Genomic DNA, 24445 nt, shown 5'->3' on the forward strand with positions numbered 1-24445 from the left:
AGGTTGTGTTAGTCGACCCAAACATGTTTTTTCGTGTCGGGTTCGGGTTGGATCGGGTTTACGGGTCGTGTCAAGAATTGTCGCCCCTAATAAAAGCATATAACAAGGTGAAAGGAGATGATTATTGATAGAGGAAGCGTCCCGATGTTAGGGGATGAAGATAGTGGTGCACAAATCGGGTTTTTTTTAAAACCGGGTTTTGGGTAGGATCGGGTTCGGGTAGGATCGGGTTTTACAAAATCGGGTTTTTTTAAAAACCAGGTCGGGTCCGGGTCCGGGTTCTCTACCAAAAATGTATACCCTATATACCCGGGTTCAGGTAGGGTTCGGGTCGGGTTTTATAAAACCCGGGTATTATAATACCCTATTTCCGGGTTCGGGTATTCATCGGGTAGGGTTCGGGTATGCATCGGGTTGGGAAAAAACCCGCACCGGGTATTAAAAAAACCCGACCGGAACTATGCTTATAAAATGTATCAAACATAACTCTCACACATAGACATCAAATCTATTGATAAACAGAGGCACAATTTATAAACAGAGGCACAATTTATAATTCTTCATGTGGTTATTCTTGAACTTTATAAACAGAGGCACAATTTATTAAATACAAAAACTAATAATGATATTAAACAAACAAAGAAAATAGAAGGGCCAACATATATTGGCATATTTATTTCCACTTGTAATGAAATATACTAAATAATTAAGTAGCGGTGGCAAATATCATTAGAAACCTAATAATTAAACAAGATTACATCAAAGTGCATACATAATTTTGTTAAATCATAAGAACTAGAAGTCTTAATGCATACATAATTAAACAAGATTACATCAAAATCGGGTTTTTTTAAAAACCGGTTCCGGGTATTTATAAAACCCGGTTCCGGGTTCGGGTTCGGGTATTTATAAAACCGGGTTTCGGGTATAAAAAAACCCGGTTCCGGGTTCGGGTTTTAGATCAAATATGCATACCCGGTCCCTACCCTACGGGTAGGGTCGGGTTCGGGTTCGGGTATAAAAAACCCGGGTTTTATAATACCCGGTTCCGGGTTTTTTTTTCGGGTCTGAGTCCGGGTTCGGGTTTTTTGTGCACCACTAGATGAAGACCATGAGCTTGTCTATGTTAAGTCTTAAGAGAGAGGTTACATTAACAAACCCAATAGGCTTAACATGTGTGAGCCCAACATGACTAAACCCAAACATCTAGCCCAATAAATAGGCAGCTGACTCAATCTAGGATGACACACACAAGATTTTTGGTTTGAGTTTAGTATAATTGGTTCAGATCAATTTCAAGTTAAAAGACTCACAAACCTTTTCACACACTAGAATTGATTTCTCGCGTAGGGTTGGTTCTTATTAACGTGATTTGAATGTATTGTGTTTTTTTTGTAATAACTTATTGATCAAACGTAGACCAACTAAAATCGTGCACAAAAATAAGCACAAAAACATATTATATTTTACATGACTCGTTTTTGAAAAAAAACTATATCAAAATGGAAACCAACTTGAATTTATAACGGCGCATACATAAAAATAATGACGTAAAACTCGACGGAGTCAAAATGTCATTACTTCGAAACGTAAAGCAACTTGAGTTTATTACGACACGTACATAAACGTCAAAACGTAGACCAACTAAAAACATCAATAAAAATAAGCACCAAAACGTATTATAATTGACATGACTCATAAAACATAAAATAACTCGAATTCAAACCATACAATAAAAGGTGTTATATTTGACATGACTCATTTAAAAAAAATACATCAAAACGTAAACCAACTTGAACTAATTTTGCCGACACATACATGAAAATAGTGATCAAATTCTGTGAGGTTAAAAAGAAAACAAAAGAAAAAAAATGGTTAAAGCGGCTGTAGCCTGTAGCGAAGCAGTCAACCAGTTTAACTCATGTATTTTTATTTTATTTTAGAGTTAATTACTGTTTTCGTCCCCGTGGTTTGTCAAAAATCACTATTTCAGTCTATTAGTTTAAAAATTGCGATTTCAGTCCCTGTGGTTTCACTTTCGTAACCACGTAATGTATATATTTAAATGTTATAACAAGGGATATTGCAGTAAATGCAGTCTATAGGATAAACAATAGGTAGTGAACAAACTTTCACTTTAAATGGATAAAAACAAGAGAAAGAAAGTATATGACATGAAAGATATAAACTTTTCTGCATAGATTTTAAATGCATTACAAAGTGAGTAAAAAAATAACAATGTTTAGAGCCTTAACTGGGCCCCACACGAGTAAGTTGTATTACAAGAACCAGCAACTCTTACAGTGTATTCATGAATGGGTCTAACAAGGAAAGGCGGTAAGCGCCCAAGCAGCTCGCAAACACACTCGTCATCGACCTGAGCTAACCATTTACAACACTGTTGTTCTACAGGCGACATTTTATGCTTGTGATGATGACCACGAACACGATGCTTATGATGATCATGTCTGTGATGACCATGACCATGACCATGCTTGTGCACATGACTTTGATTCTGCCCATTCACAGTTCCTACTGCATCACCATGTGAATGATCATGTTTATGACCGTGACTGTGTATCTGCTCGTGGCGTTCAGGTGGTGGTGGTGTAGTGGGAAACACTTGGTTAAAAGGTGATGGAGGAGGCGGCGGGATTTGTAATGACGGAAGATACGCACAGGCTTGATTTGCAAGGGCTAATTGGAAATTACAGAGTGGGCGAGGGGCAAAAGGGGGAATTGGGACCGCGCTGACTATAGGAAGAAATGTGAGAACAGCCCATTTGAGAAGATTGACAGTATGCATACTCTTTTGTATGTAAAACATCTGGTGCGTAATGTTTTGTGTCTGCTCATATATATATGGCTAATGCATGGTGCATTGTAACATAGAGATTCGTTCATAACATTCGTGTGATCTTGGTAGATAGATCTACCATTGGGGTTAAGCTTTAATGAACCGCGATAAGAAAAAAAATTATGATTAAGTGAGGCATGTCACCTTCATTCCATATGCATGATGGTTGAATATACTCTGTTAGGTGAAGTACTGTTTGGTAAAAACGTCACATATAAATATGCAGAAATTATCACCAAGATTTTGGACATGAATAATAAGAAGAATGACACCTTTGATGAGTCTCAAGCCCCCATAAAAAAGAGGTAGGTATAGTTTAGGTTTAGATTTGTAAAAAGAGAAAATTATCGGTGTCAATATATAGGTCAGAATATCGGTACCGATATTTATCGGCAATATTGACCGTTTGGGTCAAAGGTATGTTTTTAATGAAGTTTACTTTTCAAAAAAAAATGGGAGAGATGGAGTGGGTTAATATTCATGATGTAATCTCGTAACGTGTTTCTTTTTGACTTGTTTTTCCTGTGTTTATGGCTGTTAAAAAACTAGAGCCTAAAAGCCTAACTGAAATGTATCTTTTAGACCAACGACATAATATTATTAAAAACAACCCTACGTTACACTCCCTTGAAAGCAATAGAAGGAATGTCGGATTGAGGCATGGCGATGTCGTGGAGATTGGGATGTGTGGAGTCGACCAACATGAAGCATTTCAGCAACTAGCCAGCCACTATTCATTTCTGATGGTTACTTGTATATAGTATTATACCACACATATGTACAAAACCCGAATCAAGAGAAACAAAGAGGAGAGCTACTGTATTTTATCAAGTAGATGGACTAATGCTCGGCTAATCCATAAGAACAAATTTACTGTACTATCTTTAGATATCTTTGAAAGAGCAGTTTTCATGTTTTTAATCCAACCACAGAAACCCATTACTTGGAAGAAAACATGTTCCGAGTATCAGCTCCTATGATGACAAGTTTAGTGGATAGGGGAATTTAATCTCTATGGAACCTAAATGAGCCAGCCAAAGAAGATCTTTAACCGAATTCATAAAAAAGGTGTTTCTTTTCCCAAGGGACCGAACTGAAAGAGAACCCGATGCCAGTCAGTCTTCTGGCTCAAGAATGAATCTAAAACTATTCACCAAAGTCAGTCGACAAGTCCGTTTGCTTTTTGAGACTTTTGAAATGCAACACTTTTTTTGTTAGTTCAAGTAATTTGTAAGTGAAACCAAATGCTAACTGCTAACTAAAAGCTCATGTTCAGTTCATGTTCAGGCAACAATGTATCATAATCATAATCATATCATATCATATAGAAATTTTCGTTGGTCAAAACCCTAATTACGCATGATGAAGAAATTGTGCATTTCAGTTACGCGCGTTATAAAATTCAAACCCTAATTACGCATGATGAAGAAATTGTGCATGGTCAAAACACAAACTCATGCATAGGTTGGTTTTTACCCTAGTTACGCATGTTATATCATATAGAAATTTTCGTTGGTTGTTTAAATCATCACTCGTGATTAGAGATATTTCAACAGTCGTCCAAGTGTTGCTATTGATCGGCTCTAGTTAACTAAGTGAATAATAATAGTTTACTTACTACAAATACATACAATATTATTTATTTGTGAACAAGATGAACCATGTTCCTTAAACAACACCCACAAAAGAAAGAAAGAAAGAAAAAATCCACACCAACAATCAAACACCCAGACAAAGGTAAGATGAAGGCCTTTGTAAGCGTGGGCAGGGGTAGTCATGTATTTACATCAGGGAGGAAGTCAACCCCCACAAAAGTCAAAGGACTGCCTACTCAATTCTCCCTTTCCAACCCAAAACCATTCATACATACACACACACAACTCTATTCAAAACTCATAAATCCAAGATTTCAACAACCGTCTGCGAATTTCTGTGCACTGATGAGGCTTTTCCTTAACCAACTCGCTGTTTCTCTTGAAGAAACCGTTTCTTCACCAAACGCTTTCAAAACAGCAGCAACTTCTTCAAGCTTCCCTTGTTTTAACTAGCTCAAGTAAAGACTCTAATGCAACAGCTCTTTGTTGAGTCAGGTTTAGCCATTCTAATGCAACTGAACAAGTTTTAACGTGTCACTCAAAAACAGCATGCTTTCAATATCTGTATGGTGTACCTTAAAATCCAGCTTCAAACACTTTAAACCCCTAAATGGTGAACAACATCCATTCACCAGAAACGATGCAAGTAGACGAACAGTATGCCCGGAAACCGTAAGCGATTTGGCAGCTTGTAAAGTATCGAACATCATCAGCAGATTATCAAAGATTATCTTCTCTTTGCTTTTGAAGTAATGACTATCATAATTGACCACCGTGTCAAGAAGAGGAAGATGTGCTTTCAAGCGTGGGATACTATTCCCTCTCTACTGGAAATATCTAAGTTTCGGAGTCGTGAATTCACAGGGACCCATATTCGTACTGTAGGTAAAGAGAGTGAGCTCTGAAAGTTGCAGGGCATGTACATTCAAAGTTTCGCCATTTGTTGCAAGATGACAATGGACCAATCTTAACTTGTCTAGCGCCGGAAACCCTGAGAACGGATCAAGATCTCTGATAATTACCCAAGTCAGATGTAAATTGGTGAGATTCTTGAATCAGCAAAACCATATCATTCCACACGAAAAAAGGGCAATTACAAAGCAATGGCAGGTAGTCGGGCAACAAGTTGCGCCGCCACCCCCTTTTGAATGATCCTGAAGATCTTGGTCCCAAAAATGAGCAACTCACATCATATTTGCTATGTAACGTCAAGCTTGTTAATGAATCCGATGACGAGATCGGCCAGATCCAGTACTTGTGTGCATCTATAGTACGTGCGACGCTTGCTTCCAATTCTTGGACACCGTGCAATAACGCGTAATCAAAAACCTGTTTTAAAATCTCGGTATTGCAACTTCCAGCATGTTTGAAGGTTAGTCTATCCAACTTCACCGGTTGACGGGATAAAGCATTAACGACAAAGTTATCAAAAGCATGGAGTGATGGTGGAGGACGGTGTAAAGGCTTAACGCGAAGATACTTATCAAAAGGATGGACTTTTTGAAAACTATCGGAGCTGAAATTGAGAACGGGAACGCAGGACCATGAAGAAACCCATGATTTCGATAACACGGATGTTTCAACGGCGTGTCTGGTGTCAAGAAAAGATAGAATGTGAAGCTTTAGGGATTCCGGCAGACTGTCCACCACTGTTTCTGTTTCTGTTTCTTTTTGACGTAATCGTTTGATCGTCATGTGTTCTGCACCAGCTATTTATTTAGATATAAATGTGAGAGTACTAAATTTTTTAGTTTCAAATTGTCATCCTGAGTAATTTATAAAGAAAATCAAAATCATTAATAGCACTACAAATAAAAAATCTTTATATCAACAAAACTACACAGCATCATCAGTCCATCCAATTTGGTAATGATCAAAGCCAGATATGAAACTACAGTCAGCAATAGAAAGAGATAAAAATACCTAAAGTAATCTAATCGGAGATAATAAACAGTAACCTATCTAGACCTGGCAAACGGGTCGGGTCATGGGTCGAAACGGGTTCGGGTCAATTATAAAAAAGGGTTGTTTTGGTTCGGGTCGGAACGGGTCTGGGTCAGAACAGGTACGGGTTTCGGGTCGGGTCAGTTTTTTATTTATTTATTTTTTTTAACAATATAACTTTGGTGATCATACTTGACACGTTAACTATTATTAAAAGAAAAAAACTAAAACTTCTGAACAAAAAGTGAGTCGAGCCAACCCCATCTGTTGTAACTTGTACCATAAAATTACTCCTTTTGACCCGTTACCCAATCCGCTTAAACTTACAGTATCACTGGTGCCAAGACTGATTGCCAAATCCCGTCCTAGCCAGTGACACCAAGAACATGAGCATTTTTACTTGTCTGCAAATTTTGTACAGCATTATAAACGAGGAAAAAACAATTGAGCTTTAAGCTCTGATACCGTGATTTTGAAAAACTAATCTACAAAGTGTGATATATGGAACTGTATTGTGTTCTCTTGATGACTACTATACACTAATCACTTATTATGACTACTTGTTGGATCATAGAAACGACAGTATCTTCAACAACAATAAGCATTCGATGGATGATCAAGGGACAAAAGTCGATAGCAAGAGATGCTGGCATCGATTTACCTCCACTGCCAGCAAATGACAGTGATGATGATGATGATGACGTGGAACTACCGCAGCTGCAGCAACAACAGCAACCGCAACAGAAGCAGTTTATGCAGAGGCATCAGCTTATGCGGTAGCTGCAACAGTTTATACAGCAGCAGGGGCGGCAGGTGGTGTTGATCCGGTGGCTAGTTGAGTCACAACAGTGGATAGCAACAGCAACAGCAGCTTACGCAACAGCTTAAGCAACAACTCATGCACCAGCAGGAACAGTTTATACATCAGCAGCGCCAGTTTATATCGCAGCAGCAACGGCGTCAGGGGGCATTGTTCAGTTGGATAATCGAGTCAAAGCAGCGGGTAGTGAGGCATGTGGGCATCGAGTTACCTCCACCGCCAATGCCACTATAGGATCCACCAGCATTTAAGCAGGAGCCGCATCTGAATCCAGATCCCGACACCTAGTCTGACGGCCGGCTTATCTTTTGTTTCATTTTGTTTTGATTGTACTGTTTGTATTTTTTCCATGGTTATCGTTAGAATCCTTTCGGCCTTTCGAGTACCCCGGCCAATCAAACATCATATCCTAATCTAGTAATATTATCAATCATTTTTCATTTTGAAGTTACCTGTGTAAAATTTAAACAAAAATATAATCACAACATAAGTAAATTAATCCAAACGAAATGAAATTAATCCAAAACAGAAACCAACTTCAACTTGGTCAACAAAGTCACTTCATGTAACTTCACTTTAATCCACACAGGAGTGAATTAATTCTTAACACAATTTCTTCACACACACACTTCATGCAACTACACTTTATGCACAATCAATACTCAAAACATACATCAACAATAATTAGATCTATAATTTGAGCAATAATCCCAATAACAGTAAGTCAGTAACAAATCGGTACCTTGCAAGCACGATTCTTGATAACAATATAACCGTTTTTCAACAAATCACGATTCTTCAATTTCACTTCACGATTCTTGATAACAAATCGGTACCGGTGGGGGGTTTGTGGCGGAGGAGACGGCGGAGAACGTGGAGATTGGGGCGTCGCTGATGAGTGATGAATTGATGATGTTCAGTGTTGTTGTTCACTAACCCTACAGAACCCGTTCAAAATTACCGCTATACCACTGCTATAACCTATATGTCATATAGCGGACCTTGACCGCTATTCGATTTTGGACCGCTATAACTGCATAGGTTGCTTCTACCTAAAAGACGACAATATGATACTTCGACTCAAATGTGTCCAATATGATAACCATTCGACAATGTTGCAGTCTTTTCATTTAATCGGTAACGATTCTGCAAATTTGCAACTAACATATTCAAACACATTCATTTGTAAAGAAGGAAGAGACTCACAGATTGAGAGCCACAGAAAGGATAGAACCGGAAGCAGGTAACATAATTCCATTGCTGTCAACAGAGAAACTTCAAGAGCTATAAAGCTCTTCACTTTCACTAAGATCAAGATCATTTAGTGTACTGTTTGTCACTGACACCGTATCCATATCCGTATCCTTTTTAACCGCTTGTTTTTTTAGATTCAGTTCTTCTTCCCTCTGCTTGTGTCCTTCAGCCAATAATTCAATAAAATTATCATTAATTTCCAGTAGCGGATCTCGGTCAATCAACTGATCACCCTTATAAGCTTCTCGCAGCATTGCTGTTTTGATCCCACCTTTTAATGACATATAAAAGATCCCCGAATGCCGTGTAAACACACTCGAAAACGCGTTTGAAAACCTATACTCTTCAGTAAACTTGCCCATTATCGGCACTGGAATTCTTTTATACAAAGATAACGATAGTAACTCGTGAAAAACTCCCACCGTTCTCTTCTCCATTTCTAGAGACGCTTGATTCAAATTTGACGCATCGTCATACGGTGATATGTACGGACGTTCCTTCCAATCTCTAATCCATTCTCGCATTTCTTTCCTGATTAAAAAACCCGAGGGCAGCTTCCAGTTGAAAGACGGCCTGATCTTTATACCCGTTAACTCCAATTCCTCATCAGCCCTTTGCTCAATAACAGATTTCGCAAATCTCGGGTCCCAAGAAACCAACTGCAAAAACGAATTTCCGTCTCCAGGACCCCCAACTAATTTAAAATATTCCGGATACTTGGGTACCAAATTCACGAGAACATCATTCGGAAACCCGAACTCCCTCTTCACATGAACCAACTTATCCGCGCTAACCACATTATCTTTCGACATCATCAACAACTTACACAGCTTAGCAACAATCAAGGGCTCGTTTTCTGCATAAACCCGTTCATTTCGATCCAAAACGCGTTGAAGTCGATCACTGACGCGTAAAAACTTAACGGGCTCAGTCTTGGGCTTAATTCGGTCATAATACACATCGAAAAGCAAAGGGTTTTGTGCCAAAAAAGTGTCGATTTTAACCGGAAGTCGTAACCGTTCACGACGCTTTTCCAAATAGCGAAGAGGGATGACTTGACCGGGTTCGTTTAAGACTTCTTTAACAACTTTGGCACATAGTCTCCATGATTTATCGTTATTGATTGCTTGGTCTAGCTTTTGATCTTTACGCCAAACTACTTTGAGGCTAGATATTGAGGCTGTGAAGGTAACCCAAACCCTAATTGCAGTTGAGTTTCTATAATAAGAAGATATGCTGTGACTACTGTGGAATAACATAGCTTGAATTTGTGTTGATATGAAGGTTTTGTCACAGTATAGTCGAATGAATTAAGGATGAATTGAGGGGCTAATTGTTAAATTTTGGTGAATGGGGAGTGTGATAATGTTCAACCAAAATTTGGAATAAATCTCCCAAAATTATCTATCTATCTAAGGGAAGAATGAAAAGGCTAACAAATGTAGTTTTTGGATTAGCATTCGAGAATCGAACACAACAGAAATGAATTGTAAAGAAACAATCTTTGAAAGGAATTTATAGCTAACCTCAATCTCAATCTCAATCTCAATCTCAATCTCAATCTCAATCTCAATCGCAGAGCTCCTTGGACTGCTTGCTTAATTTTTAGGGTTCTGGTTGGTATTTATTTTGGGCGTTGTTGGAATACACTAGTGTTCAAATTGCTCGGCGCTCGACGCTGGTTCGATGCTCGCTCGAAAAATGCTCGGAATTTGCTCGTTCGATTCAGCTCGATTGAAAAAATGTTCGGTTCAGATCGGTTCGGTTTGTAAACGAACCGAGTACGAGCAAAGATCCGCTCAGTTCGGCTTGGCTCGGTTGGCTCGATTTATTTTTTAATATATATATATGTGTGTGTGTGTGTATCATTTTTAAAGAAATGACTAAAGACCAACATCAACAATGTTTGGTCCAAGATCCAAATAGAGCTCACTTAAGTAATTAGAATTGAAATCCAATACTACTAGTCCATTGTCCAATATTTAAATGTCCATTTGAGTAACTGAGTCAAAATTTCAAATACCAAAATGTGAAGTGTTGATCAAAATCCTAATCAGAAGTACAAGACCCTAATCAAAATCCCCCATTGGCCATCGTTATTCGATTTCTCCATCGCCACTCGCCAAGACGACAACTCGCCAGAGTTTTGCTTCAATTGGTTCATTCAATTTCAAACTTCCGATAAAACAAGGGTATGTTTCAATCGGTTGACAATTTATCTTCCTACTTAGCTAATCTCGATAGAACTAGTTGAGTGTTTTTGTATTCCTTGTTATTTGTTAAATTTTTACTTGTTTTCTATTGGACGAAACATCATGGACGAAAACTACACTTTATTATAATAACTAGCACTCCCATCGTCACTTTCCTTGTTTGTTCTGCGACGCTCGATACTCGCTCGACGTTTGTTCGAAAAATGATCGGATCGAAAGACGCTCGCTCGACTTTGGCTCGGTTGAAAGAAACGCTCGGTTCGGTTTGGATCGGTTTGTAAACGAACCGAGCACGAGCAAAGGTCTGATCGGTTCGGTTCAGCTCGTGAACAGCCCTAGAATACACAAACGGAGAGAAGGGTGGGTGGGTGGATTATCATAATATATATACTCTTTTATTTTTCATCGTATCCCCTATACTAATCAACAACTACATTTCACCTCCCTCTACTCTACTATCTTTCCTTTTTTATAGGGGTAGGTTATCGTACCTCTCTACTATCTTTCTTTTTTGACGCTTAGAAGTATAGGGTGGGTTATCGTACAATAGTCTCTTAACGTGCGATAGTACATGGGTAAGTTACCCGCGTTATAAAATTCAAACCCTAATTACGCATGAAAAAGAAATTGTGCATGGTCAAAACACAAACTCATGCATAGGTTGGTTTTTACCCTAGTTACGCATGTTGAGTAAGGTTAACATACAAAAAGTCTTATCATACATCACGTAGGAAACAATGGTAACCGTTGGATCAGGGGTATCATCACGCATGGGACCACATAATCACGCATGGGACCGCATAATCACGCATGGGACTATAATCACGCACGTTCTATGATAATAACGCACGTTATATTTTTTGTCATGTATGTTAATGTAGGTTAAGCCTTGAAGTACATTATACTTTCCCTACGCATGTTATATCATATAGAAATTTTCGTTGGTTGTTTAAATCATCACTCGTGATTAGAGATATTTCAACAGTCGTCCAAGTGTTGCTATCATCATTATTGATCGATCGGCTCTAGTTAACTAAGTGAATAATAATAGTTAGTTTACTACAAATCCAATATTATTTGTGAACAAGATGAACCATGTTCCTTAAACAACACCCATAAAAGAAAGAAAAAATCCACACCCAGACAAAGGTAAGATGAAGAATGCCTTTGTAAGCGTGGGGGTAGTCATGTATTTACATCAGGGAGGAAGTCAACCCCCACAAAAGTCAAAGGACTGGCTACTCAATTCTCCCTTTCCAACCCAAAACCATTCATACATACACACACAACTCTATTCAAAACTCATAAATCCAAGATTTCAATAACCATCTGCCAATCTCTGTGCACTGATGAGGCTTTTCGGTAACCAAATCGCTTGAAGAAACCGTTTCTTCACCAAACGGGTTCAAAACAGCAGCAACTTCAAGCTTCCCTTGTTTTAACAACCGGCCACATAGCTCAAGTAAAGACTCTAATGCAACAGCTCTTTCTTGAGTCCGGTTTAGCCATTCGGTCTTGCAGTTTGCACTTTAATAACAGGCACCTTTGAGCCTCAGCTTTTCACAGATAAATCGGATAGCTTGACCAAACCCTAAATAATAGAAACCACAACAGATGAAAACCGATTAGAAATCGGTCAAATGGAAGCGTATTCAGTAAAATTAAATAAAATGTAATCGTAATAATGGTACAAATAAACCAACCCCATATAGAAAGAGATCACCAACCTCCTCTAGACGCAGCCAATTAATATGTAGCAAAAAGTCCCTTCTCAGAACACTAATAATACATACAACAGGAAGACACGCAGAGTGAACTTAATATCACCAATAATCACCACAAGAACATACTCCATCTTTAAAGTTATGAAACCGATTAGAATCCCTCACAATGATTTCCCTCTCAGTGATTCTAGATATAAATTTAGTAGCGTTATGACAATCCCCACATACGCGCAAATTCTTAAATATTCTAATAGGCGTTCGCCCAGGAGTATTAATTATCCCATACGCGATTGCCAATCTCTCACTATGACTAGTAAGAATATGCTGCTTTTCATCCTCCTCAACATCCTGCAACACAAAACTATAATCAGGAATATACCCAAGAATCTTCATTTTTGTCGTTAACGTTTCCAACTCTTCGTATATTTGATCGCACTGGGGATGTGATTGGTTCCCGGTGTAAAAAACCTCCATTTTGTTGTTTAACTCAATTGAGCTCCATCCCGGAGTTTTCTTTAATCCCTTACTCGTAGCCAATGATCTCACCGTATTCACACCATCCCATTTGCCGGCATTTGCGTATATATTTGACAATAACACGTAATATCCGACGTTGTCCGGATCAACTTCTAATAATCTATCTGAAGCCACCTTACCCAAATCAGCATTTCCGTGAATCCGACATGCACCCAAAAGAGCACCCCAAACCGAAGCATCGGGCTGTAAAGGCATACTTATTATAAAATTATACGCTTTTTCTAATTGTCCGGCCCGACCCAACAAATCAACGAAGCATCCATAGTGCTTTAAGCACGGTTTGATCCCATAGTCACGTTGCATGACGTTGAAGCACCACTCACCCTGCTCGACTAAACCCGAATGGCTACATGCCGATAATAAGGAAATGAAAGTTATAGCGTCAGGCCGAACACCTTCATCGAGCATGTTTCTAAACAGCTTCAAAGACGTTTCTCCGTGTCCATGTATGCCAACACATGATATCACAGCATTCCATGGGACTGAACTCGTTTTCGGTACTTCATAAAACAAGTTCATCGTGTCTTCCACTTTCCCGCATTTTCCGTAAAGATCGATTAAACATGTTCCTATGAAGACATCCAAAAGCAGGCCCGTTTTCAGAACCCGCCCATGGGTTGTCGCCCCTTCTTTTAATGCTCCGATATGCGCATAAGCTGGTATAATGCTGGCCCACGTTCCTTGGTTAGGTGTGACGTATTCGGTTCCTACCATCATGCGGTACACTTCAATGGCTTCATCCGCAAGCCCGTTTTGACCGTAACCTGTAATCATCGTGTTCCACGAAACCACATCTTTAAGATGGATCTTATCGAACAATTTCCGTGCTGAGTCAACATCTCCGAGTTTTGCATACATGTCAACCACCGCGTTCCCGATTATCACATCCTTTTCAAACCAACATCTCCGTAGTATGAAACCATGTACACATCTACTAGTTCGAGAATCCCGAGACTGAGCAATACTCGAAGCAACACTTACGAGCGTCAACAAATCAGGCTTGAATCCATTCATTTGCATCTCGTAAAAAAAGTTAAGCGCGCGATCCGGATTATTATTCTGCTCATAAGCAGCGATTATCGAATTCCACGATACCAAATCTCTCGTAACCAAATTATCAAAAAACTTCTGCGCATGCTCCACTTCACCAAACTTCGCATAAAAGTTAATAAACGCGTTGCCGACAAACAAATCGGACTCCAACCCATGTTTCACAATGTACAAATGCGTCAATCTCCCTTGCACCATATCATCCATTTGCGCACAAACCGGAAGAATAGTAGATACCGTTACAGAATCCATTCTAATCCCTTCGAGTCTCATCTCATCCAATACCTCCAACGCCTTTTCGCCTTTTCCGTTCTGACAAAACCCCGAGATTATCGCGTTCCAGCAACCCATGTCTCGAAACGGCATGTTTTCGAAAATTTGGTAAGCGGCATCGAACAAACCAAACCGACAGTACATATGCACTAACGAAGCAGCCACAAAGACATCCCATTCCAAACCCGTTTTTAAAATCAAAGCGTGTATTCTACTCCCATTGTTTAAATCCCGACACGCTTTTAAAACAGGTGGGAAAGTATAAAAATCAGGCTTTATTTCGGAGGTCAACATTTTGTATAAACAATTTACGGCATCACTAGGAATGCCGTTGCGGACGTATGCGGATATAATAGAGTTCCATGTGTAAACATCTTTTGTTGGGATTTGATCAAAAGTTTGTTGACATAAAGAGATGGTACCGAGATTGGAATAAAGATTGAGAAGTCGGGTGGAAATGAATAAACTTTGGACCTTCCCCAATACAATAAGTAATGCGTGAACGCGTTTGGCGATGTGGATATTTGTGCTCGAGTGAAATAAAAGGTCAATATCAATATCCCGAACATTGCTCCCACTTTCGTTTGATGAAGTTTGTTGATAGTTTGGAACAGGGGAAAACGATGTGTGAAGGCACCGACTAGAGCGAATAAGTTTAGGAAAGTAGTTACTTTTGCAGTTTGGCAGCGATCTGGGAAAATAAAACACAACAAATCTAGTCAGCCGACATTAATCTGTAGAAACTATGCGTGATTATAAAAAGCGTGTGGTGCTCCTATGTGAGGTGTTCGTTATTAAAAAAAATGCTAAAAACTATTTATAGGTATAATTTTACTTGTTAACTTTAAAACACTAAAATATATGATCTTTATAATGCGAATAATTAAATTAGAAGTGAGCGATAATAATAACAAATATTTAATAAGATGATGATAGATGACAAGAATAAAGAGTCTTTCTTACCTACCTCCAATAAGAAGCCTGAGCATTGGAAGAACGGCTGTTGGCAATATATAGAATACGACTGACTCTTCAACACATATATAGACTTGGGACAGTGCCCTGCAATTATTGTGAAAAGCGCGATGTTAGCGTCAACATGATCTTTTTATAACAGAAGACGCATTTAAAAAACCCTGTATTGAAAAATGACAAATTCTCCTAATCAGGCAGCTCAAGGCGCAAAGACTGACCCTGTCCGCTAGACAAAGGCGCTTAAAAAGCACATGCTAGGCGCACATGTGTTCTAGGCCTGCTTAAGACATGTTTTAAGCTGGTTTTTTTTTGTTGCAAATTTTGGCCTTTTTTGCATCTTTGTAGTGCTGCACCTTTGACTACTACGCCTAAAAATAAAAACTTTATTGCAACTTTTTTATTATATTAAAAGATTGGAGCTTTTTTTTATCCCTAATCTTTCCTTCAAACAAGGACTGCACAATGATCAACCAAAAGTTGGAATAAATCTCACATAATAAGGTTCCTATCTATCAATCTAAGGGAAGAATCAAAAGGCTAACAAATGTAGTTTTTGGATTAGCATTTGAGAATCCAACACAACAGAAATGAATTGTAAAGATACAATTTTTCAAACGAATTTATAACTAACCTCAATCTCAATCGCAGAGCTCCAATTGCAATTTGGATTGCTTGCTTAATTTTTAGGGTTTTGGTTGGTATTTTGGGTTTATCAAACAGAGGGAAGGATATTACGGATATACATATACTCTTTTATCTTTCATCGTATCCCCTATACTAATCAACAACTACATTTCACCTCCCTCTAGTCTACTATCTTTCTCTCTTTTTTTTTTTTTTTTTTTCAGGGGTAGGTTATCGTACCTCTCTACTATCTTTCTTTTTTAACAGTTAGAAGTATAGGGTGGGTTATCGTACAATAGTCTCTTAACGTGCGACAGTACGTGGGTAAGTTACGCACTTTATAAAATTCAAACCCTAATTACGCATGAAGAAGAAATTGTGCATGGTCAAAACACAAACTCATGCATAGGTTGGTTTTTACCCTAGTTACGCATGTTATATCATAATTACGCACGTAATTTTGTTGGTTGTGTACCGTCGTACGTCAAGAGTCTTTTATATTTTAAACTTTCTCTAAAAGTGTGTGTGTGTGTAGACAATAAAAAAGGTAAGTGTTTAAAGTATATCAAACGAATAAAATGTTCGCCAAGTCAAAACGCCTAACTAATATGTATTTTTTTAGACCAACGGCATATTATTAAAATACAACCCTGCGTTACACTCCCCCGAAAGCAATATAAGGAATGTCGGATTGTGTAGTCTAAGAGGCATGGCAATGCGGTGGGGATTGCAATGTGTGAAGCAGATACACGTCAACAAACACGAAGCGTGAAGCAAGCAGGCAAGGCGGTTATTCAACAACTAGCCACTATTCTTTTCTGATAATTGTTGTATATACTATATAATATACATGAGAACTAATGTTTGGACTACCTGCCATTGCCCTTTTTCGTGTGGAATGAATCGTTAGATTTAAAAAAAAATTGTTTGGACATGTGGCTAATATACGTTGCTATCATCGTTATCAGGGGCGCAGCTTAGTGGAAGTCCGAGGGGGCGCCCGACCCCCCGAACTTTTCGATGCGTAGTGTTATGAATAGTAATTCGTATAGAAAATTTTTAGGAATATACGTTTCCACCCCCCCGGTTTCCGAAAATTGGGGGGGGCGAAGCTTCGCCACTGATCGTTATTGAGCAGCTCTAGTTAACAAAGCGAATAATAGTTTACTATAAATACAATATTTGTGAACAAGATGCACCATCTCCCTTACACAACACCCATAAAAGAAAGAAAAAAATCCACACCAACAATCAAACACCCAAAAAAGGTAAGATGAAGGACTTTGCAAGTGTGGGGGTAGTCATGTATTTACATCAAGAAGTCAACCCCCACAAAAGTCAAAGGACTAGCTACTCAATTCTCTGTTTCCAACCCAAAACCATTCATACATACACACACACAACTCTATAAAAACTATTCAAAAACTCATAAATCATATATTTCAAGAACCGTCTGCGAATTTCTGTGCACCGATGAGGCTTTTCGTTAACCAAATCGCTGTTTCTCTTGAAGAAACTGTTTCTTCACCAAACGGTTTCAAAACAGCAGCAAGTTCTTCAAGCTTCCCTTGTTTTAACAACCGGGCACATAGCTCAAGTAAAGACTCTAATGCAACGGCTCTTTGTTGAGTCGGGTTTAGCCATTCGGTCTTGCAGTTGGTTTCATTTTCACCTGATGAGGTGAGTGTGGTTTCTAGTGGCTCGTTAGCCGATGCACCCTTCTCTGTTTCTTGGTCAACGGGTTCGATTGGTTTGGGTTCAACGGTTATCGGTTGCTCGGTATCCACCTCACAGATGACCATTTGAGGAGATACGTTTCCTTCATCAAAAGATTCGCCTTTCTCACTAAAAGCGTCCAAGATGTTATCTATGTTCTCATTACTAATAATACTCTTTTCAAGTTTCACAAAAAGTTCAAGACTCGTCACTTCTTGTTCCCCGATAGAAAGATCCAACGAGCTTGACTTTGTGCTGACTTTTTGTATTAACGAGTCCGAATTTTCAGGCCCGTCTCCATTGCAAACTATCGTTGTCTCACAACTTGTTTCCCCGCTATCGTTATAATAACTCGTGGGGTCCACCCGCTTGGTCTCGGTTTCTTCTTCCAGAACAGCGAATACCGGGTTGTTACGTAAACTTCTAACATGTGTGTCACCGTTATCGTTCTCTTCATGCTTTGTTACCTGTACTTTCGGCCTTAAAACTTGTACGTCTCTCTCGTGTGTCTCTTTTCCATCGTTTAGTTTCATGGGTGAATGTTTTTTCGGGGTTTTATCATTCGGGCTACCTGGGGGTTTTACGGGTAGAAAAACAGAAGACGGGTTGTGACATCTGAGGAGGTACGGTTGTAAATGTGGATGTCGTAAAAGTTCTGCAGCCTATCGAGTTCAAACGTACTAAAATTAGATAAAAAATATATATAATCAAAAGAGATTTGTAACATAATGTTTGACTTTTGACTCACCGTTGGTCTATGTTCGGGACTTTTCCTTAACATCGTTTTAATAATCTGTTTTCTGAAACATTAACGGGAAAAATGTTTGCGTTAGGCATAATAATCAAGAAAAATCACTTGTTTGGGATGAGAAAATACTTACAAAGTTGAAGAATAAACGATCGGGAGAGGAGAAATGGTGGATCTGTTTATCTTGTTGATAAGTCCTGACATATCCTGTGGGATAAAAAACGTTAAATACCGAACATACCCTTCAAAAGGTCATAATAAACGATCTTCGTAGCATACGATTAAGGGCAAAACAGTAAATTTGACTTGTAAACTTTCTAAAGGAAAATGTTGCACTTTTAACTGGAAATCTCTATAAAATATGAAAAGCTATAATAACTAAAATTCTGAAGGATATAATACCTTATCTGGCAAACGACCAAACGGGTCAAAAATCGCCCAATGTGTATTTTTCATACCCAAAACTTCCTACGCACTAAATAATATTCTTTATAAACAAGATGACTGTTGGAATATTATAGCTTTTGTTATCATATTTGACACAAAAACTATTTTTCGACGAATTAAAATTATGGGCATAAAGTGTTTTGGGTCAACCCAAGCCCGCCTGTTTTGACCCGCTACCAAACATTTTGCCACCTCTATTCAGTATTAGAACTAAGTAGCATAAACATATTCAATAGAACTTACAGGAGCACGAAATGGTTGTTGATGCGCACAAATCTCGAACATGCAGCAACCTAAGATAATGTTATTAATTGTGGTACATTAATATGCAAATAAAGGTTGAGCCTTTTAAGGTAATGGGACCGTTTGGTTCTTACCAAGGGACCAAATATCTGATTTATAGCCATAAGGAAGGTCTGCAAGGAGTTCGGGACACATGTAGTTCGGGGTGCCGACAACCTATAGATTCAATAACCATACAAAGATTATAATTTGAAAAATAGGTGTTAGCTTTTGTTTTGGGTCATTTTGAGTCCAACTTGGAATAAAACGGTTTAGGGGGTTGTATGCATTAAGAAAATATTTTTGACGACTTTCGACCCATTTCACCCGTTGTCATTTATGTTTTTGTTTTTGTTTTTGGTATGCTCCGTCAAGACAATAAAAGAATCCGGATCGACCCGTCCATAAGTAAATGGGCCAAAGCCACCTCTAGCAGCGGGCAGAAAAAAATAAAGGTCTAAACGAATTAAAGCAAATATGATGTAGTTAAATTATAAGACATAACATGTAGTCGAAAATCGAAATACAGTTTACAAGCATTAAACTGATATTATGAATTTATAATAAGTTTATTACCGAGGAAGCAAGGTCTTCTGAGTTGAGTAGTTTCGCAAGTCCAAAGTCACCTGCTCACACCAAAAGTTTCAAAAAATGAAATACTGAATTAAATTTTAATTTTTTTATGAGAATATATGGAGTTCTTACCAAGACGGATGTTGTTCTCCTTTGTGAGGAAGATGTTGGAACACTGAAATTAAACAATAATATTTGTATCAAATGGAAGTATTTGATTGTCGGTAAAATATCTAAAATGTCACACCTCGGTAATATTTTGTGGACTAGAATCAAAGTTGTTTAAATTTTTAACTATAAATCATGCAAGAGACAAAGAATACTTTGGCATAAAGAGAAATGTTTCATTAATTCTGGGACGAAGTACAATATATATTAACTGCAAAAAGGTTACCTTTAAATCCCTATGAAGGACACGATTAGTGTGCAAATAATCCAATGCCAATAATAGTTGTGTCAGCCATTTGCAGAGTTTCTACAAAGATAGATAGAACGATAAATAAGTTATTTATAACCGACAAATATACATAAATTAATATATAAATAAGTTATTGTATAATTACCTCCTCTGGGAAATATGCTCCTCTAGCCTTACGTATAAGCTCGGCCCTAATCAACCAAAAGGTTAGTATCTTTACCATCAAATTCCGGTTTCATTATCGGCATTAAAAATATATTCTCTGGTTTGTTTTTGTTTGAGAGATTTTACATATTTAAGAAATTAGTAAAAAATCTGAATAAATACTTACATGTCTCCTCCTTCACAATAAGTTGTCACAATGCATATTCCCGCCTACAAAACAAAATAACCATGAGTTTATTTTATACTTTTGTATAACAAATGTCATGTAAAAAATAAAATAAAATAAAATACAAATTACCTTATCCACCCAAGCATCTTTGTACTCCACGACGTATGGATGATTAAGTCGGGATATCAAATCCATCTACAATAAGAACACATAGAAGTCTTTTTAGTTCATAGTAAGAAGCGTATTTTAAACGCTATAGCTTCCTTTCAGCGACATTTCAAACTAACTCCAAAAATGGATTTAATTTAGTGAAAGAAAATGGGTCTTGACGATGACGTCATTAAAATTTAGTAAATTATCAATTCATTTTCTTTTCTTAAACTTCTTACATAGTGAACTCTATGAAATTATGATTTGCAATTCGCCGTGATGCCATCGGTTACATTTATATTTTGTTGCATAATTCATGTATTCATCGGGTTCTTTAACGTCAAACGAATTATTACATATATAATATATTTATTTGTTCTGCACACACACACATATGTGTGTAAGAAATCATGTTTGACTTTAACAAAGTCAAATTCAAATCTAAAAATAGGTACTGCAAAAGAAATAAATACCTCTTGATGTGCTGTCTTCTTAAACTTCTCTGTTTGCTTGTTCAATCTAATCTTCTTCATGACATACCTATTATAAAAACACACATGTTATGCAATTTAAAAAATTAAAATCAATTTAAATTAAATGATAATCATCCACCTACCCAATTGAATGGAACACCCTTCTTATTTTAAATTAAAACAGAACAAAACAAAAGTGAATTTCTGATTTTCAAGAACTGCATATGTGTGAATACTATTGCCAGCCCTAAACCCTAAAATTAGCAATATTTATAAAATAATATAATAAGAACACAAACAGATGAAAAATAAAAATTGCATACTTCTTTTTTTCAGTTTTATGGAGAACAAGAAAAGCAGCCCCAAAAGCTCCTCTACCAATCTGCTCAATAACTTCATAATCTTCCATCTTTGACTTGAAATCACCATTTTCTGCTTCCATTTGTGACATATTCTTCAAACCCACAAAAAAAAATCCCAAAAAGACTCAATTTTCAGCCCTAAATGCCAAATAAGTCAACAAATTAACTAAAATTTACCTAAAAAAATACCAAAATGAAGTGGGTTTTACCTCAAAACACCTAAAACCACCACAAACTTGTCTGATTTGCTCAAAAGTTTAAAACTTTATGGCTTAAAAATAATGGGTTTTCAGAGGAATTTAAAGGGGTCCCCTCAAAGCTTTCAAGAAAACCTAGAAACTAAAATTTGAGATTAAAAAAAAAAAAAAAAAAAAGCTATGAAATTTTCAAACAATATGACATCAAGATTCAAGAATGTGTGTAGGAAACAGAAAGAAGATGGATGTGAGGTAGAAAGAGGCCCAAACACTCAATTAAAGTTGAATTTTTGAGTTGTTTATATTTAAAAATGGGTGGAGAAACAAGATTCAAGAAAAGCAACTTCAACACCAGATAATAATCTTTACACATAAACACACACACACAGATGAGGAGGGTATGCAAACTCAAGTAAAGGAACACAGCACTTATAAAATAAAGATTTAAACAAAAGGGTGTATTTTTTTTCTTGTTTATTTCAATATTTTTTGTGGGATCAAAGAAAGGGGTAGTTACTCACCAAACAAGAGAGAGAGAGAGAAAGGGTGTAAAAAAATAAATGAAAAATAAATGAGTTTGCTTGCATTAGGTGTACAATGTAGAGCATTCATACCAACGGAATTTTTTTTCTTTTGAGGAATGGGCTACGGTTATCATGTCACATCTTCACCTGAATAATTCTACACTTTTAATTTTTTAATACACGTATATAGTGTTACATACCTCATTTATTAATACGTTTTTCATAGAGTTAAATATCACTTTATTTATATGGTTTTGATCATTTTGAAAGTTTAGTCTAAAGGTATCATTTTTCGGTTGTGGGTTCAAAAGGATTTAACTGTTGCCATTTTAGTCTACTAAGTTAACTTCATCTATTTTTTTGTTAACGAGAAAGTCAATTCGGTTATTTTATATGACCGAATTGCCCTTCTATTTAACATAACTACATATAAAATGACCGAATTACCTTTCTCGTTAACAGAAAAAATGGATGAAATTAACCCAGTGGACTAAAATGGCAACTGTGAAACATTTTTGGACCCACAGACAAAAAACGAAACCTTTGGATTAAACTGGCAAAATGATCCAAACCACAAGGACTAAAATATCATTCAAGTCTTTTTTATATTAAAAAAGTTATAACAAAAATCAGTTATATATTATATATTTTTTTAACGGCAAGGTGAAATATGTGATTATAATAACTAGTAGCACCATTATAGAAGTTATAATATTTTGTTTTAACTAGGATTGCGACCCGCCGCAATGCGGCGGGGATTCTTTAGTTATAACTAAGTCTATCTAGGATCCGTACGTTATGTTAAACCTGTCAAACGGGGAAAAACAGACGATGTAAAAACGTTCACCCACACACGCACGTTGCGTCGTGTTAACTCGCAAAATTTAGAACGAAACATAAAAACGTTAAACCAAAGACGCACGTTGCAATGTGTTAAGTCACAAAATTTAGAACCAAGCATAAAGCGAAAAATTTGCGGAAAATAAAAACTATAAAGGATTAAAGTTGAAAGTACAAAAAGTTATGAGAATAGATTACAAAAGATAAAAAGGTTTGGGTTGAAAGTAAAAAAAAAAACAAATAGTTTTGGGTTAAAAGTAATTTATGAAATACTTTTGGGTGAAAAGTAAAAAAAATCAATTTTTTTTTTGGAAAACCCCCAAAGCCAACGTTACGACAACCATATGCATAACCATTTTTTCTTTGAAAACCCACAAAGCACATCGCGCGTTGCGGCGAGGCGTAAAACGGTGTGTCAAATAGTACTAATGTCACACAACCGTCATCGACGACCAACACTGACTCGACCTAGGATATGCGTGTTGCGACAAACCTGTCAACATGAAAAAACAGATGTAAAAACATTGAACCACACATGCACGTTGCGTCATATTAACTCGAAAATTTTAGAAGTATACGTAAAACGAAAATTTGCGAAAGATGAAAAGTATAAGTGACAAAAGTTGCGAAGTTAAATTGCAAATAATTAAAAGTTTTGGGTTAAAGTTAAAAAACAAATTATGTAGGGTTAAAATTGAAAAAGGTAAAAACCTGTTGGTTAAAAGTAAAAAATTCAACTTTTTTTTTTAAAAAACTCATAAAGCACAATTTACAAGTTGTTATGCAAAAAAAAGTTACAAAGTTATATATGGAATAATAGTAAAACTCGGTTGTATCGTGAAACTTGCAATATTTAGTAAGATTTGGGAGTAAATTGTTTATTGTTCCATAGATCATTATTATAATAACAAAAGTAGAAAGGCCCAATGCGCCACATTGTAGCCGTTTATGCACACGTGGGGCGGTCATGGTTCTGGGTTGATACAATCAATTCAATTGTTTAATAAAATAATTTTGTGTCATATAGATTTAAGAACTTTTGTTATAAGAAGATATATTCCAACTTTTATTACGTTTTGGATGAATTTTGCATCATTTGTAAATAGGAAATATATTGAGTTTATAAGTTCAAAACACACGTGGTGGAGAGGTTTTATAGTTGTATGTATTTGAGTGGAGTAGTGTTGGGATAGGTGACGGCAGTGGGGTCGATTGTGAGGTGGTGGTAGTGAGGCGATTTGTTGAATTCTTTTAGACCACACGTACAACTGGGGGTTTTGCGCGTTTTTTTCCTATAAAAACGCCTTAAAACGTGACGGAACCGCTCCCATGAGCGTTATTTTCAAAAAAAAAATACATGAGGCGTGCTTAAAAAAACGTTGTTACCTGCTTCCTTTTTCAAAATCAGACCGTTTATCAACGGTTAAAAATTAAAAAGTTTATTTTTTTATATTCTATTCACTTTTTTTACCTATAAAACTTTCTCTGCTCTCTTCTATTCTTCAACTTATTTTT

At 37.1% G+C, this 24445-nt stretch overlaps 5 protein-coding genes across 11 annotated transcripts; all 5 read right to left on the reverse strand.

The window, feature by feature from the left end:
- Positions 1–2242: 2242 nt before the first annotated feature.
- LOC110890000 (histidine-rich glycoprotein-like) lies at positions 2243–2806 on the reverse strand. The gene has a single exon (XM_022137591.1). The coding sequence runs from the start codon at positions 2804–2806 to the stop codon at positions 2243–2245; it is 564 nt and encodes a 187-aa protein (XP_021993283.1).
- A 1960-nt stretch (positions 2807–4766) lies between these two features.
- LOC110890079 (F-box/LRR-repeat protein At3g03030-like) lies at positions 4767–6147 on the reverse strand. Its single transcript, XM_022137674.1, has 3 exons — positions 5708–6147; positions 5028–5208; positions 4767–4901 (listed from the first exon to the last, which is right to left on the reverse strand). The coding sequence occupies exons 1-3, from the start codon at positions 6145–6147 to the stop codon at positions 4767–4769; spliced, it is 756 nt and encodes a 251-aa protein (XP_021993366.1).
- Positions 5119–10067, reverse strand: LOC118479254 (protein WHAT'S THIS FACTOR 1 homolog, chloroplastic-like). 2 transcript variants are annotated; one of them, XM_022115817.2, is made up of 2 exons: positions 7959–10067; positions 5119–6152 (listed from the first exon to the last, which is right to left on the reverse strand). In XM_022115817.2, exon 1 carries the CDS (start codon positions 9727–9729, stop codon positions 8494–8496), a length of 1236 nt encoding a protein of 411 aa, XP_021971509.1. In that variant the 5' UTR covers positions 9730–10067; the 3' UTR covers positions 5119–6152; positions 7959–8493. The 2 variants fall into 2 exon arrangements, with proteins under 2 accessions (XP_021971509.1, XP_021971502.1); XM_022115810.2 differs by having other exon boundaries at positions 5119–6161.
- A 1650-nt stretch (positions 10068–11717) lies between these two features.
- LOC110866650 (pentatricopeptide repeat-containing protein At4g33990) lies at positions 11718–16018 on the reverse strand. Of its 3 annotated transcripts, none has more exons than XM_022115799.2 (4): positions 15874–16018; positions 15231–15329; positions 12411–14958; positions 11718–12274 (listed from the first exon to the last, which is right to left on the reverse strand). In XM_022115799.2, the coding sequence occupies exons 2-3, from the start codon at positions 15254–15256 to the stop codon at positions 12507–12509; spliced, it is 2478 nt and encodes an 825-aa protein (XP_021971491.1). In that variant the 5' UTR covers positions 15257–15329; positions 15874–16018; the 3' UTR covers positions 11718–12274; positions 12411–12506. The 3 variants fall into 3 exon arrangements, with proteins under 3 accessions (XP_021971491.1, XP_035832660.1, XP_021971487.1); XM_035976767.1 differs by having other exon boundaries at positions 15235–15329; positions 15874–15948; XM_022115795.2 differs by having other exon boundaries at positions 11735–12274; positions 12387–14958.
- A 992-nt stretch (positions 16019–17010) lies between these two features.
- Positions 17011–22133, reverse strand: LOC110866678 (serine/threonine-protein kinase Nek6). Of its 4 annotated transcripts, none has more exons than XM_022115825.2 (14): positions 21579–22133; positions 21331–21461; positions 21008–21074; positions 20514–20579; positions 20382–20425; positions 20196–20241; positions 20027–20107; positions 19765–19807; positions 19636–19685; positions 19155–19236; positions 19021–19070; positions 18464–18537; positions 18331–18382; positions 17011–18244 (listed from the first exon to the last, which is right to left on the reverse strand). In XM_022115825.2, the coding sequence occupies exons 2-14, from the start codon at positions 21456–21458 to the stop codon at positions 17309–17311; spliced, it is 1719 nt and encodes a 572-aa protein (XP_021971517.1). In that variant the 5' UTR covers positions 21459–21461; positions 21579–22133; the 3' UTR covers positions 17011–17308. The 4 variants fall into 4 exon arrangements, with proteins under 4 accessions (XP_021971517.1, XP_035832662.1, XP_021971522.1 ...); XM_035976769.1 differs by having other exon boundaries at positions 22088–22108; XM_022115830.2 differs by having other exon boundaries at positions 21331–21507; positions 21579–22076.
- Between the last annotated feature and the right edge of the window lie 2312 nt (positions 22134–24445).

The sequence above is a fragment of the Helianthus annuus genome, chromosome 1, assembly GCF_002127325.2.
Source record: "Helianthus annuus cultivar XRQ/B chromosome 1, HanXRQr2.0-SUNRISE, whole genome shotgun sequence".
NCBI lineage: Eukaryota > Viridiplantae > Streptophyta > Magnoliopsida > Asterales > Asteraceae > Helianthus > Helianthus annuus.